The following is a 15,914-nucleotide window of genomic DNA, read 5'->3' as shown; positions in this document are numbered from 1 at the left end:
AAGAGAGAATGGACACACCAAGGTCTCCAGCTATTGCAAACAAACTCCAGACACATATGCTTATACATCGAACTCGGGTCCTTAGGCTTTGCAGGCAAGCATTTTAACAGCTGAGCCATCTCACCAGCCCTTTTAAATTGAGGGGGGAACGGGGAGGGGGAGGGGTGACAGAGGGAGGGAGAGAGGAGAGTGGAAAAGCGATATTTTTAAAACTACATTTCCCGTCATGCCTTGGAACACACCCTCCACATTCCCGCCTTGTCCCCCCGGAAGTGAAAGGACCATTTCCGGCTCGTCCTTACCGGCTGAGGGCGGTGCTGCTCGGCCCTTTAGGGCCTCGGTCCGTAGCTCCGCTTTCACTTCGTTTTTTCTGGAAGAGCCGCTTGGATCCCGGCGGTACCGGACAGGTAGGAACATCACGGCTGTGCAGACGCCTCAGGGCCCCGCGGGCTGCGACACCCCGTTTCTCGGGGTTCCGGCTTGGGCGCTGCGGGACGGGAGGGTGAGGGGCACGGGGGTCTGGGGGAAGCCGGTTACCCCGCGTGGTGGACCCGGGGCACTGACGCTCTGCCCTCCCTTCTTCCTCGGCGATTGCAGCCTTCCGGGCGCGCGCGCGCGCGGCTCTCCCATGGCAGACACGACCCCGAACGGCCCCCAAGGGGCGGGCGCCGTGGTAAGTGACGGGCCCGAGTGGGGAAGGAGCCGGAAGTGCAGTGTGGCGGTGGGGTGGGGTGGGAGGGGGTGGGGGGGGGTCTCGAGGCTTTCCCGACGCGCGGGGCTGCGGCGCGGCGCGGGCGTGGGAGTCGGGGTGTACGGTGGGTGGGTCGGGGGCCGGGGAGAGACTGCGAGCCTCGACGTTTGTTTGGAAAACACCGGGCGGCCGTGGAGCAGGTGGCCGTCTCCTGGCCGCTGGGGAGACCTTGTCCCTCCTCCCACGCCGCGGGCCCCCGGCCGTCCCGGGCCCCCCTGGCTGCAGGACGCCCGAGGTCGCGGCGCCCGCGCGGGCTGCGCTCGCACCTTTGCACCCATTCGAAGCCACCTGAAGAATGACGCAAAAGCCGGGTTGCCTGCGCTTTGTCCTTCCCTGGGAGAAATGCTGCGAGATACGGATCTGCAGCTTTCTTGTTAGTTTGTGCCCGCAGCGTCATTGCCCTCTGGTCCTTAAAACTCTGAATTTGTCAATTGAGTTAGTTTTCTCTTTCTTTCTTTCTTTCTTTTTTTTAAGAAGCTGTTGCGACACCCCTGCATACACTTTGACTTGGCTGGCCCGTTTCAAAGTATTGCTAACGGCACGTGACTACAAGTTCACCTACTGATTTGTGAATATGTAGTTGATGTTCCAGTTTCCTTAATTGCCAGTTGCTGATTCCTCCTCCTGCTCGTGGGGAAGAAAGATCCTAGTCTACGTTTGCTAATCATATCACTTTATTAAACTCTTCTTTTAATCAGTGAAAGTTCCACTACTCTTGTCCCTCACAAAATGCTGATAGTTTTGGAGCACTAGACCCGCTGTTTGGCAGAATGCTCCTGAAACTGGAGTCACTGTGCTGCGTCCCCCTCAGTGCATGAAAAGCATTTCGTGGTGTTGTGTTGTTCCGTGCTGTCCTTGTGGAATTTAAGTTGTTTTTTTTTAATTGTTTTATTATTTATTTATTTGAGAGAACAGAGAGAGGGAGAGAGAGGCAGAGAGAGAGAGAGAAAGAGAGAACAGGTGCACCAGGGCTTCCAGCCTCTGCAAAGGAACTCCAGACGCGTGCGCCCCCTTGTGCATCTGGCTAACGTGGGACCTGGGGAACCGAGCCTCGAACCGGGGTCCTTAGGCTTCACAGGCAAGCACTTAACTGCTAAGCCATCTCTCCAGCCCTTAAGTTTGTTTTTTTAAGGCGGTGTCAAACGATTCTCCATTGTGATTAAAAGGGGTTTTGTGGCCCTGATATTTTGAGACTGTAAATAACTTGTTCCTCATATCTTTAATCCAAAGATCTACAGGCTTTATTATTATTATTATTATTATTATTATTATTATTATTATTTGCCAGAACTATCTATTACTGTTACGGTGGTTGAACAGTTAACTCTTAAAAATGTGAACCAATATATTCCTTTTCAGCTTTTTTTATTATGTAATGGTTTGTAGCAGATTAAACACGCCACAAAGAGAATGATCTAGCATTAAATTTCAAATGATGGTGCAGAGTTTGAGTATTTGTAGGAAAAAGCAGTATGGTAATCTAGATCCACTTCTGCTAATCACTTAAATTTAGGCAATCACAACATGATAGAAGAGCATAGACAGAATCAGCTAGAAGCATATTATTTATTTCTGAAATTACTAGTGTGTGATTTTAAAAGTGTGCAATAAAATGCCCTTTGAATTTTAAAGGGCCTTTTATGCAACCTTTTTCCCACAAATTTTCTCCAAAGATGATGGAATGAAATTGCCTAAAAGTAGTGTTTTAGACGTTTCGGTAGATCCACTATGAGTTTTGGAACCAGCTTACTGGAAGCACCAACATCTTTCATTTTCTTTTTTAAAGAAAATACCAGAACACCTCACATTTAGTTAGGGTAAGTGTTACTGGTGAAGTGTTTTTGTGCATCCACATATATTTTCATGGGTTCTGATGTTATCATTTTTTAATATTATGGTTGGAAAGTATAAAAGCCTCTTTAGAATTTGAATGTAAGGTACATGGTATTGATAAAACAAGAGTTTAGAATTTTGCTTTTGTGGTAAGATTAAAATAAAGCAAAGACAGTAAGAAGCAATGAAGAAGATGGTGTGGAGAAGTTTAGGGCTGCTGATGCCAGAGTCAGCCTTGCCCAGCGTCTTCAGGAGATGCAGTCAATAATCAGGAAGCAGGCACCATTTTAATACTTGACAGGCATATTTTGGGCACCTCACCTATGCCCATCCCTTGTGTACAAACATAAGCAGATTGTCCATGGATAATGAGTTCAGCAGTAAGTACTACATGGTTTTGCTTTCCGTCTTTAAGGGATTGTTTAATCCAGACTGGGTTTATGTGATAACTTTTTTCTTTTTAAACATATTTTTTTATTTATTTACTTAATTGAGAGAGAGATTGAGATGTGGAGAGAAGCAGACAGAAAAAGAGAGTATGGGCAAACCAGGGCTTCCTGTCACTGTAAATGAACTCCAGATCCATGCACCACTTCAGGCATCAGGCTTTATGTGGGTACTGGGGAATTGAACCCGGGCTATCAAGCTTTGCAAGCAAGTAATTTTAACCACTAAGCCATCTATCTCTAGCCTCCAGAGATTTTTCTAAGACTAGACATTATTGTTCTCTTGAGTGCAATTATTTATTTAATGTTCTTTTAAATAGATGAAGCCAGGATTACAAATGTTGAAAGAGCACAGATAATCTTAGTTGAATATGTATACCGATTTTTTTCCAATTAGTTCCTTGTTTTGAAATGTTGACTAGCGTATTTATACATAAGTACTTCCAGTGCCTTCCATATCAAAACTGTATGTGGTGTGTTTAGAATTAACATTGAACATAGGTGTGTTTAGAATTAACATTGAACATAGAAACAGAAAAAAAGACTTTTCACTTCATCTGAGAAACAGGTGCTACAGGTGGTTAAAATATTTTGACTAGGGATAAAACTGCATACTCAGTCTATGACATACTTCACAGGCTCCATTTACTGTACAATTTTTCTTTTTAAATCCAGCAATTCATGATGACCAATAAGTTGGACACAGCAATGTGGCTTTCTCGCTTGTTCACAGTATACTGCTCTGCCTTGTTTGTTCTGCCTCTTCTCGGGTATGTATCATATACACATGCACGTCTATTTCTGATCCTCCTAGTTCAGTCTGCAGAGGACATAGAACTGAAACACAAACCCAATTTAAATCTACAGTCATCTAGTAATACTTATTGGAGGGATGTTTTGTATCTTGTGATTTTTTTTTTTTTAATAACTAAGCACGTTGAAACATTGAAAATGTGAGGAAAAACGGATGTGCGGGGATGAAATAAGTTCATGGTTTTCGCATTTGCCTTTTAAATTTGACAGAAAGAAACACTGCTTTGTAAAAGTCAGTTTATACATAATATATGTGAGTGATGTTTCCAAAATAGTAGATTCAAGGTAATTTTTTTTTCTATTGACCATTAAATGATTTAGATAGTGTGTAATCATGATGCAATTCACAAAGGAGGAAGAGACGTGATAGTTGGTAGTTGCTTATGTCTCATGATAACTTCTCCTCTGGTAATTTGCAGGTTGCACGAAGCAGCAAGCTTTTACCAGCGTGCTTTGCTGGCAAATGCTCTTACCAGTGCTCTGAGGCTGCATCAGAGATTACCGCACTTCCAGTTGAGCCGGGCATTCCTGGCCCAGGCGCTGTTAGAAGACAGCTGCCACTACCTGTTGTACTCGCTCATCTTTGTCAATTCCTACCCTGTGACAAGTATCCTTTGTCGCTTAAAATTATTCATGCGTGCGTGCGGAGGTCAAAGGACAACCTCAGACTGTTGGTCCTCACCCTGTTTACGAGAAAGTCTGTCTTATTTGCCACTGGAAAGGCCAGACTGGCCTGTGAGCTCTGAATTCTCCTGACTCTGCCGTCCACTGCTGTAGATGACTGGGACTACAGGCGTGTGTGCCCATGGTGAATGTCTTCAAGTGGATCCAAACTCTAGTCAGCAGGCTTTCAAGGCAAATACCTTTAACCACTGAGTCAGTTCCCTAGTCCCTCTTTTTGGCAGTGAAATTACCAACTAAACATGTAGGAGCCGCCTTTATTTTTTCCTGTTGGAAAGATTCACTCGTGAGGACATTGCATGCAGCTTGGGTTTGTTTTGATTTTTAGCCATTTGTATGAAGGTTGCTTAGTATAAGAATTTCTGACTAAGATTTTAAGCTAAACTGTGAAGAGTTTGGGGAATGAAACTGTCTCCTAGTGTTCTTGCCTCTTGTAAGCCTAGCAGATACTTACCAAGATTCACATTCAAAGCACAGGCTTATGCAGGACTTTAATATTTACATTTTTCCTTTTTTTAGTTCCTATTATCTTGGAGAAAGTATGCAAATGTCTTGCTTTAAAAAAAAAATTCCTAGCTCTTTCCTAGCTTCCAGTGAGCTAGAAACAAATGGAAATCCAGAAACAGCTTAATAAAAAGAAAAGTTAGGTATTATAGTAACAGGTAAAGGTGGCTCAAAATAATAATTACCTGAGTGTTTGGGCCTTTGTTTTTATGGTGGTGTGTTGGCCTTGCTATCAGTGGGCTAAAATTGTAGGCTTTTCACCCCTTATCTTTTCTAAATAGTGACATTGAGCTGGGTATGTGATCCCAGCACTTGGGAGGTGGCCAGTTGGTGTGGGGAGAGAAGATCAGTTGTTCAAGGCCATCCTTAGCTGCAGTTTGAAGCTAAACTGAGCCTATCTCAAATAAAAGGAATGACTGACTTTGAAAATTAAGGTTATGAATCTCTTATTAAAGATTTTTGTAGTGTAGAAAGTTAAAGAGATGACATGCTCATTAAAAATCCCTTTGTTCAAGCCAGGCATGGGAAGATCGCCTTGAGTTCGAGGTTACCCTGAGACTACATAGTGAATTCCAGGTCAACCTAGGCCAGAGCGAGACTCTGCCTTAAAAAAAAAAAAAAGAAAGAAAAGATCCTTTTGCCTCTACATGGAGTCACTTGACAGAGGATGAAATATGGCCCAGGGAAAAGAGGTGTGTGACTGACCCAGGACTGGAACCCAGATATCTTGACTCCTAGTTGAAGGTATTTAAGTTGCAGCAGAGTTTCACAGTGGCCTTAAAAAGGAGAGGATACGAGCTTTCATCAGCTTCAAATGAGTCCGATTAATTCACAGCCTTTAAACCCATTGTGAAGCCAGACACGGCAGTGCATGCCTGTGGTCCCAGTGTCTAGGAGGCTAAGGACGGAGGATTGAGAGTTGCAGGGCTACAGAGTGAGACCCTGTCTCGAACAAAAACAAAACTATCTGTGTGGGGGTGGGGGTTATGAGCTCTACTTAAGAAATTGGCATTTTAATTCTTAAGCATGCCTGGAAAGAATTGGTTAGGATATTAGTTTGCAGAACTCGATTTTTTTTAAATGAGAGAGAGAATTGCCATGCCAGGGTCTCCATCTGTTGTAGTCAAAACTCCAGACACATGTGCCACCTTGTACACATGTGCAACCTTGCACACTTGTATCACCTGTATATCTGGCTCGCGGAACCTGAAGAATTGAACATAGGTTCTTAGGCTGTGCAGGTAAGCACCATAACCACTGAACCATCTCTCTAGCCCAGGTGCTGATGTGTTTAGGGATAGGTTTTTTTTTTTGGCACTCATGACTGGCAGCCTGTCATTTCATGGAAATACTTGGTAACTTATTTTGTTATCAATCTGACAGAATTTGGGGTAGAGAATGGGACTTTTTGAGTAATTTCTATATTTCAAAAGTCAAATGAAAATTGTTTATATTTCTGTAACATAAAGCCAAACCATTGGACTTAATAAGAGAATTATTTGTGTATATTTATAATTAAGCTGATGAGACATTCAAAGGATCATATTCAAGCTTTTGAGGAGGCCTAGATTCAATTTTAATTTAACAAATGTTTGCAATGCTTTATTAACTAATAGAAATAAAAACTTGACTTTTCATAAAAAGAATGGTGAGTTGGGGGTGGGGAGATGGTTCAGTGATTGGAGACCTTTGCTTTCAAAACCTGCTAGCCTGGGTTCATTAAAAATATATTTTTAGGGCTGGAGAGATGGCTTAGCAGTTAAATGCTTGTCTGTGAAGCCTAAGGACCCTGGTTCGAGGCTTGTTTCCCCAGGACCCATGTTAGCCAGATTCACAAGGGGGTGCATGTGTCTGGAGTTTGTTTGCAGTGGCTGGAGACCCTGGCACACCCATTTTCTCTGTCTGCCTCTTTCTGTGTCTGTTGCTGTCAAATAAATTTTTAAAAAGATACTATAAAAACATATTTTTAGGGGAGTGGAGAGATGGCTTAGTGGTTAAGCACTTGTCTGTGAAGCCTAAGGACTCTGGTTCGAGGCTGCATTCTCCAGGACCCACATTAGCCAGCTGCACAAGGGGGTGCACGTGTCTGGAGTTTGTTTACAGTGGCTGGAAGCCCTGGCACACCCATTCTCTCTCTCTCTCTCTCTCTCTGTATCTGCCTCTTTCTCTCTCTCTTACTCTCAAATAAAGAAATAAAAATGAACTAAAAAAATATTTTTAGGGCTGGAGGGATGGCTTAGTGGATAAGGCACATGCTTGCAAAACCAAAGAACCCAGGTTCAATTCCCAAGGACCCATGTAAGCTAGATGCACAAAGTGGTGCATGCGTCTGAAGTTCGTTTGCAGCAGCTGAAGGCCCTGGATCACCCATTCTCTCTATCTCTCTCTTGAATAAATAAATAAGAATTATATATATATATATATTTTTATTTTTTTAATGATGAGTTTAGAAAGTGAGATGGTTTACTTTTTTGTTGACGGTTTACTTTTTTGGTTTTTTTGAGGCAAATTTTGCTCTCACCCAGGCTGACCTGGAATTCACTGTGTCATCTCAGGGTGGCCTCATGTAATGACAAAAAAAGACTAACACTCATTTTCAGCATTGCTTCAGACAGTGTATATTTGGACATGATACGTGGGTTTTTTGCAGTGTTTTCCTTAGCTGTTTCTCCAGTGAGCATTTTCCCTGTCCTCTTGTTCTCCTTGCTTCACGCTGCCACATACACAAAGAAAGTCCTTGACGTAAGTAAAACTGCCTCCTTCCACTTTCAGACTGTACAAGGTTGGTGTGACTTTGAGTTCCGTGATACCTGTCACCAAAAGTACTTGGATTCTGTGCTAGCTTTTCTAGTGGTTTGAAAACTTGAGGTTTATGTTGTTATAAAGTGTCACAAAACTACATTTTGTAGAGAAGAGATCATGGTTAAAAATTCCCTCTGGTTCCTAGATTCTCTAAAGTTTGAAATGTGTGTGTGTGTGTTTGCGCACGCGCGTGCATGTGTGACACACTTTTAAAAAGTTGCTATCTTTGAAGTGTGGTGGGTTGGCAGAGATCTGCTCTTTTGTCAGCACATCATTCTAACATTACATAGATGCAGCGTATTCTGTGGTGGTGGTAAGAACTCCCTGAAAGAAAGGGTTCTGTAGGAGGAGGATGGGGGAGGGGGGGACAAAGATAATAGGGAGGGTATTATGATCAAAATACTTTTGTGTGTGTGTGTAAACTGTCGATAAAAAAGGCTGTAAATTTTTTTTTTTCTGGTTTGTAATTAAGCAAGTGTGCCATGTGGATGCAGTGCATATGCGTTCAGATTTGAATTAAAATGCCAAATTTATGTCATTATTGATTGACATCTGACTTTCTTTTTTTTAAATTTTTTAAATTTTTATTAGCATTTTGCATGATTATAAAAAAAAAAAATCCCATGGTAATTCCCTCCCTCCCCACCCCCCACACTTTCCCCTTTGAAATTCCATTCTCCATCATATTGCCTCCCCATCACAATCATTGTACTTACATATATACAATATCAACCTATTAAGTGCCCTCCTCCCTTCCTTTCTCTTCCCTTTATGTCTCCTTTTTAACTTACTGGCCTCTGCTACTAAGTATTTTCATTCTCACGCAGAAGCCCAATCATCTGTTCGCTTTCTTTTCTTAATGATGATTTTTAATATGTGTTTTGGTCATATTTATCCCTCTTTGCCCTCTCTGTCCTCCTTCCTCTGACTCCCTTCCACCCAACTAGTCCCTCTTCTGGTTTGATGTCTTTTTTGTTTGATTGTTTTTTTTTTTTTTTTTTCCTCTGAGGGAGGGTCTCGTTGTAGCCCAGGCTGACCTGAAATTCACTATATAGTCTCAGGGTGGCCTCAAACTCAACAGCAATCCTTCTACATTTGCTAGGATTAAAGGTGTGTGCCACCACCTCCAAATTACTTTGATGTCTTTTTTTTTTTTTTCAACTAAAGCCTATTCATTTTATTTACTTATTTATGAGAGAAAGAGAGGATGGGTATGCCAGCGCCTCCAGCCACTGCAAACATACTCCATATGCATGTGCCACTTTGTGCATCTGGCTTACATGAATACTGGGGAATCGAACCTAGGTCCTTAGGCTTCACAGACAAATGCTTTAACCATTGAGCCATCTATCCCTCCAGCCTGATGTCTTTATTTATTTATTTTTTAATTTAATTTATTAGTTTTCTTTTCAGCAAATACAGGCAGTTTGGTACCATTGTTTAGGCTCATCCATGATCTACCCTCTCCCAATGGACCCTCCTTGTTGATGTAAATGGGTCCTGCATTGTGGAGTTAGTCCACAGTTATTGGTATGCTAAATGTCTCTGCATATCATGATTCAACATGTGACTCTGACATGCTTTCCACCCCCTCTTCTGCAAAATTTCCCTGAGCCATGTTGGTTTCATTTTTGGTCTGCTTCAGTGCTGAGGTGTTGGGGGCCTCTGAGGCTCTGGCTCTCTGATTTGGTAGGAGTTGATTGTTTATTTATTTTTGGTGGCCCCGAGTTTAATCAGGGTTGTCTGCATGTGCATGTGTGGGAGAGCTCGTTGGCTACAGCGCTGAATGAAATGTCTCTCCCACCCAAGCAGCCACCAACCGCCAGTAACTCTTCTGGGTGAGATGGAGGCCTAGAGCACTTCTGCACCATCCATGGTGAAGTGTTGACGGGCCTGATCTTGTGCGATAACTGAGGCCGTGAACACTACGGCCACGTCATCTCTGAAAGGCAGTGTTTCACAGCACTCCTCCCCTTCCTCTAGCTCTTAACATTTACATTCACGTCCCAGTCCCAGCTTCCGCTGTCCCTGAGCCTTGGAGGGTTAGTGGACAGGGTGATGGAGGGCCTCATTTAATGCATAGCACACAATAGCCACTAACTGTCAGCACTTTGGTGAGTTTTGAATCTCCCCAGGAGTTACCACCCACTGTAAAAGGCTTTTTCTCTAACCCTTTATTTACTTCCTTGGTCACAGCAGCAATTAGGATTCCGTAATTTCTAGTGTTAGTTAACTAAGGAGTTACAGACATTAGAACTATTGTTGCATAGTCAATATTTTTGTTACAGTTAGAGAAATAACTATTTTTGGTGAAATCATTTAACTCTAAATTAAGAATGAAAACTCTTATTAATGTTTTGGTTGTCTACATGAAGCAGGAAAGTACACTGTTTGCTCTTAGTCTGTAAAGTTTTGTACTCACTATGAGATGATTGGGTTTTGGTTATATTACCTGCTGGGTTAGCTGCTTACATAAAGAAAGTTAGCCCTTGGTATTCTTGAGTTTGACACCTGCAGATTTAACCAACTGTTGATCAGAAATACTTGCCAAGAACATGTGTGGGCTTCTCTCCTTGACATTCTCTATACAATACAGTATAACACTGGTGGCATTCACATCCTACTGGGGGAATGGTGAACAGTGTTTGTAGAGGTGATTGAAAGTGCAGGAGACCTGGGCATGGTGGTGCACACCTTTAATCCCAGAACTCAGAAGACAGATGAAGGAGGATCACCCTGGGCTTACATAGCGAATTCCAGGTCAGCCTGGGCTAGACTGAGACCTGATCTTGAAGAAAAAAAAAAGAAGGAAGAAAGTGGAGGAGGCTGTATCAGTTACAGGCAGTACTGTGCCATTTGACATGGGAGTCTGGGCAGCCACGTATTTTGGTGTCTGAGGGGTGACTGCATTTTTGAGTTGTCAAAGATGTGCTAATGTTTTGTTTTCTTTTGTTTCAGGCCAAGGGGTCAAATAGTTTGCCTCTTTTGAGATCTGTCTTGGATAAATTAAGTGCTAATCAACAAAATATACTGAAGTTCATTGCTTGTAATGAAATTTTCTTGATGCCTGCCACAGTTTTTATGCTTTTTAGGTAAGAATAAAAGATATCTTTGTTTTGAGAGACCAAGGACAGCATAACCATAATAAAGATATTCATTCAAATTTCATCCTGCTTGGATCAGGACATGTAGATAGATGATTGTAGTCATTTTAATAGAAACATTAAGGTACAGAAAAACTAAGAATTTGTCTTAAATATATTCTTTTTTTTTTTTTTTGGGGGGGGGTTTGGTTTTTTGAGTTAGGGTCTCACTCTGGCTCAGGCTGACCTGGAATTCACTATGTAGTCTCGGGTGACCTCGAACTCTCAGCGATCCTCCTACCTCTGCCTCCCAAGTGCTGGGATTAAAGGCGTGCGCCACCACGCCCAGCTTAAATATATTCTTTATGATACATTATTTGGCACTTTGTTAATTTTATTCTTGTAAAGTTAATCTCTTTTTAAAACTTTTTTTTTATTATTATTATTTGAGAGAGAGTGAGAGTATCTAGGTACACCAGGGCCTCTTGCTGCTGCAAACAAACTCCGGACACCTGGATTTACTTGGGATTTGGGGAATTGAACCCAGTCAATAGCCTTTGCAAGGAAGTGCTTTTAACTGCTGAACCATCTCCCCAGACTTTAAAATAATTTGGAAATCACTACTTTTAGTTGGGCATAGTGGTGCAAGCTTTTAATCCCAATACTCTAGAAGCTGAGGTAGGAGAATCAACATGAGTTTGAGACCAGCCTATGGCTACAAAGTTAATTCCAAGTTAACCTGGGTTAGCCTGAGACCCTACGTCAAGAGGAAGAAAAATCACTCCCTTTGAACTTAGTAATGTATATTTATCACTTTTTGTGTTTGTTTATTTCAGTGGCCAAGGAAGTTTGCTCCAGCCTTTTATATATTATAGATTTCTTACTCTTCGATATTCCTCTAGAAGAAATCCATATTGTCGGTAAGTTGATGATGAACTTAAGTGTGTTTTGTTTAGTGCATTGTCCAAATGCAGTATTTATTTATTTGTAACACTTGGAAGTTATTTAGCTAATAACTTAGAAATAAGAAGGAAGACTTGTCTTTGCAAATTTACATTATTGGCTTTAGAACTAGCTGGGGTTAGTGAGAGAAAGTTGTACAGATGGTCCTCAACTTCTGATGGGGTCACATCCTGATAAATTCATTGTAAGTTGAAACGCATTCAGTACTCCTACCTGAGTATAAATATCTTAGCTTTACAATCAGTACACTTTAGTATCATATATTATTGTGAATCAAGTGGCTGGCTGGGAGATGCAGCTCTGCTGTGGGGTAGCATCACAGTTTAGAATATTGTACAATATACTGCCAGACTTGGGAAGGATTAAAATTTGAAGTATTATTACAACTGAATGCATACTGCTTTTGCAGCATCAACTAGTTAAAAAAAAATTATCAAGGCTAGTCTGAGTTGGAGACTGCCTGTGTTCTCAGAAATTACTAGAGCCATCTCTTCATCTTTTATTTTAAACACTGCTTATACATGAAAGAATATGTAAGACATAAGTACCAAGGATCTTTCGTAGTTAAAGATAAGATTTTCACAAGTCAATGTACAGTAATCTTCCCCAATCCACACTTTAGCTCTTTGTAGTTTCTGTTACACATGGCCCAAATTATTACTGGAAGATCTACAGATAAACAGCACCTAGCTAGACAGGATGAGCCCAACTGTAACTTCAATGCTCTAGCATCTGAGAGAGTCCCGTACACTCAAGAGTACTGTGAATTCCAGGCCCACCTGGGCTACATAGTGAGACCCTAGCTGAAAATAAGGAAGCAGTCTGTGTATGTGTGTCTGTCAGTCTTCCAGCTACTAGGGAGGCTAGTGAGGTTTGCAGGATTTCCTGAGCCCAGGAATTTAGAGTTATCCTGGGCATGATAGTGAGAGCTTGTCTTTTTTTTTTTTTTTTTTCAAGTATTTAGTCTCCAGCTGGAGAGATGGCTTAGCAGTTAAGGCACATGCCCAAGGACCCAGGCTTGATTCTCCAGGTTCCACATAAGCCAGATGCACATGGTGGCACATGCATCTGGAGTTCTAGCAGTGGCTAGAGGCCTGGTGTGCCCATTCGTGTGCACACATTCTCTCCCCCTCCCTCTCCCTTCCTCTCTCCCTCCCTCTCTATTTAGTCTCTAATAGGTTCCTAGTATATTATCTTTATCTTACAATCTGATTTTTCTTTGGCATTGGTTTAATTCTATCACACATTTTCTTTTTGTGCTTTATGAAATAGAGATTTTGCTGTGCTTTTGTCTGTTAATTAGGAACATTGTGTCTCCAGTGTAAAGAAATGTAAATCATCCCTAACCAGTCCATAGATAAGCTCTTGTGGACGTAGCATCTCACTCTAGCCCAGGCTGACCTGAAACCAGGCCTCTGTAGCCTAACCCAGCTGAGATAACCATTTTTTTTATAATGACATCTTTGATGTTACTTTATTTATTTTAGAGTGACAGAGAGAAAGAGAGAGAGAGAGAGAGAGAGAGAGAGAGAATGGGCGCGCCAGGGCCTCTAGGCATTGCAAACGAGCTCCAGATGCGTGCACTCCCTTATGCATCTGGCTAACGTGGGTCCTGGGGAATCGAGCCTCAAACCGGGGTCCTTAGGCTTCACAGGCAAGTGCTTAACCGCTAAGCCATCTCTCCAGCCCAAGATAACCATTTTTTAACTTGTTTTTTATTGCTTGAATTTTTCCAAACTCCTACTTCCTGAAGACTCATGTCAGTTTTGAGAGATTGACTGCTTGTTTTGAACTGGTAGTCTTACTGTGTTGCCTGGACTGCTCTGGAAATCTTGGTCCCTTCCCTGCTCCTGGTCGAGTAGCCTCCTCAGAGCTGGCCTTCCTAGGTGTGCACACGCCCCTTCCCTGCTGTGTATCCTGGGTTAATCTTTTCCTTCCTTCTCTGTTGGTCATCTTCACCGCATTTGCGAGTGCTATATCTGTTGTGTTTACCTGTGTTTTTTAAAAAACAAACAACCTTTTCTCTTGCAGGAACTTGTTTAATGAACTGAGGATTGTTGTTGAACACCTCATAATGAAGCCCGCCTGCCCACTGTTTGTGAGAAGACTTTGTCTCCAGAGCATTGCCTTTATAAGCAGACTGGCACCAACAGTTGCGTAGTTTAGCGTCTGGTTACATGATGCGTATATAAGCTTTGTTAGCAGCTGGTACTTCCTAGGGGTCACAGATTCCTGTGTAACTCTGATCTTGGTCCATTGCCCGTAATTTACATTAGTGCATCTCAGTGGAAAACCATGATTTCCCGGCATGTCAGACAGAGCCTCCAGAAGAGTGTGCTGTGCGTCACAGCAGTGGCTACATAACTTACGTGTATTGAATGTGCTCAGTGCTCCAGATTCTAGTATTCTGGTTAATGATTCTGACAGAAGCTCTCCCCCGCAATCTCATTCACGTTTGTACTGTTTCTGTGATGTTTGGCTAGAACAGCTGTTTTGGCTGTACTCTTACAAGGGGCATTCTGTATGCATTGTATGAGCTTCTCAGATTTTATTTCCATAAATACTATTGTGGCTTTGGATAGTTTTGTTTTTTAAAACTGATTTAAGTCCTGTTAGTGAATGGGATGTTTGGGATCATGCAGACATTTTACACTGGAAATTAAGTAGCTTCCAAATAGTAAATCCTTCCACAGATGTGGACAAATTATTGTTGTTATAGTTTGTAGAATTACCTTCTTCAGATCCTTGACTCCAGTTTTCTTGGTTTCTTAGGCTTGATCTTTCCTAGACAGTTGCAGCAGTTCAGATGCCTTTTGAAAGGAATATGATTGAAGACTGAGCCTATGATTGTACTCATGTCTGTTCTGAACTAATAATGAAGAGTATCCTGTAGATCTCATATTTATTCACCAAATCTCATTCAAAAGGTTAAATGAAAAGGTTTATAGGTAAGGTAATTCATTCAGAGTGGAGCTGGGAAAATAGTGTGTATATCAGCCTTGTAATGCGCACATGAATTTGGGGGAATTGGATATATTGTGCAACTGTAATTTGGGTTGTATAATATGTTAAGTCTTCTTCATTGAGCTATCAATTCCTTTACAAAATGCACTCTGATCCTTACTACTGATGCATGATTTGGATATGTTTAAAACATTGCTCAATTTTAGTATAGAATAATGTAAAGGTTTTTATGACCTGTTTTCTTCTGTCTGCATGTAATTTTTATTTCTCAAATACGTTAGTAAATTATCAATAACATCAGTTTTCTTTGTGTTCACATTCAGAATCTATAGAAAGGTATTAGTCTTAGTATAGATTATCAGCAAAATTCTACTTGATAGCTTAATTGTAACCAGCTACTTTTGTATTTTTGTAATATTATCCACTAAGTTGGAGAAGCAACCTCATAATATACAGTTGATTTTCTTATATGTGTGTGGCTAGCCTTATCCCTGTTTTGTGTAATATGATGGTTTTAAAAACAGAAGTTTCTAGAGCAATAAAGTGACTATAATGTTAAGTAAACATACTGATTGCTAATGATCTTTTAAAATATTGTCTTGAATTATGTCAAGAAATTTTGGCAGCTGAAGGCTTTTTTTTAAATTGTGGAATATTTTAGATTTAGAACAGTTAAATAATAGGGCTGAGAGTTCTTGTATACCTTTACTCAGCTGCTTCTTACATTGACATCTTTTGTAACTGGAGGAACATTTAGATCAAATAAGAAATTAACCTTGGATTAACCAAAGCACAAAACTTAATTGGATTACACAAGTTTTTCAATTTGTTGGGTGTGTATGTGTGCACTGTTTTACTTTGAGTGTCTCGTGTTTAAAGTTCCAGAATTTAAAGTTTACACTCTGCTTTGAATTTTCCTTCTTTTTATTTTTTTTTTTTAAATATTTTTTTTGTTCATTTTTTATTTATTTATTTGAGAGCGACAGACACAGAGAGAAAGACAGATAGAGGCAGAGAGAGAGAATGGGCGCGCCAGGGCTTCCAGCCTCTGCAAATGAACTCCAGACGCGTGCG

General features: G+C 41.3%; 1 protein-coding gene across 1 annotated transcript; it reads left to right on the top strand.

The window, feature by feature from the left end:
- Positions 1–281: 281 nt before the first annotated feature.
- Tmem33 (transmembrane protein 33) lies at positions 282–15,404 on the top strand. The gene is made up of 8 exons (XM_004658670.2): positions 282–407; positions 598–673; positions 3,706–3,800; positions 4,263–4,450; positions 7,703–7,770; positions 10,789–10,922; positions 11,750–11,833; positions 13,908–15,404. Exons 2-8 carry the CDS (start codon positions 629–631, stop codon positions 14,035–14,037), a joined length of 744 nt encoding a protein of 247 aa, XP_004658727.1. The 5' UTR covers positions 282–407; positions 598–628; the 3' UTR covers positions 14,038–15,404.
- Positions 15,405–15,914: the final 510 nt, after the last annotated feature.

This window comes from Jaculus jaculus, chromosome 11 (genome assembly GCF_020740685.1).
Source record: "Jaculus jaculus isolate mJacJac1 chromosome 11, mJacJac1.mat.Y.cur, whole genome shotgun sequence".
NCBI lineage: Eukaryota > Metazoa > Chordata > Mammalia > Rodentia > Dipodidae > Jaculus > Jaculus jaculus.
This window is presented reverse-complemented; position numbering and strand designations above follow the sequence as displayed.

Excerpts from the sequence above, each read along its gene's own strand:
- Tmem33 (XM_004658670.2), top strand. The coding sequence starts at position 629 with ATGGCAGACACGACCCCGAACGGCCCCCAAGGGGCGGGCGCCGTG. Across the intron at positions 3,801-4,262 it reads TTTGTTCTGCCTCTTCTCGG|GTTGCACGAAGCAGCAAGCT; the intron begins GTATGTATCATA and ends GGTAATTTGCAG. Across the intron at positions 10,923-11,749 it reads ACAGTTTTTATGCTTTTTAG|TGGCCAAGGAAGTTTGCTCC; the intron begins GTAAGAATAAAA and ends TGTTTATTTCAG.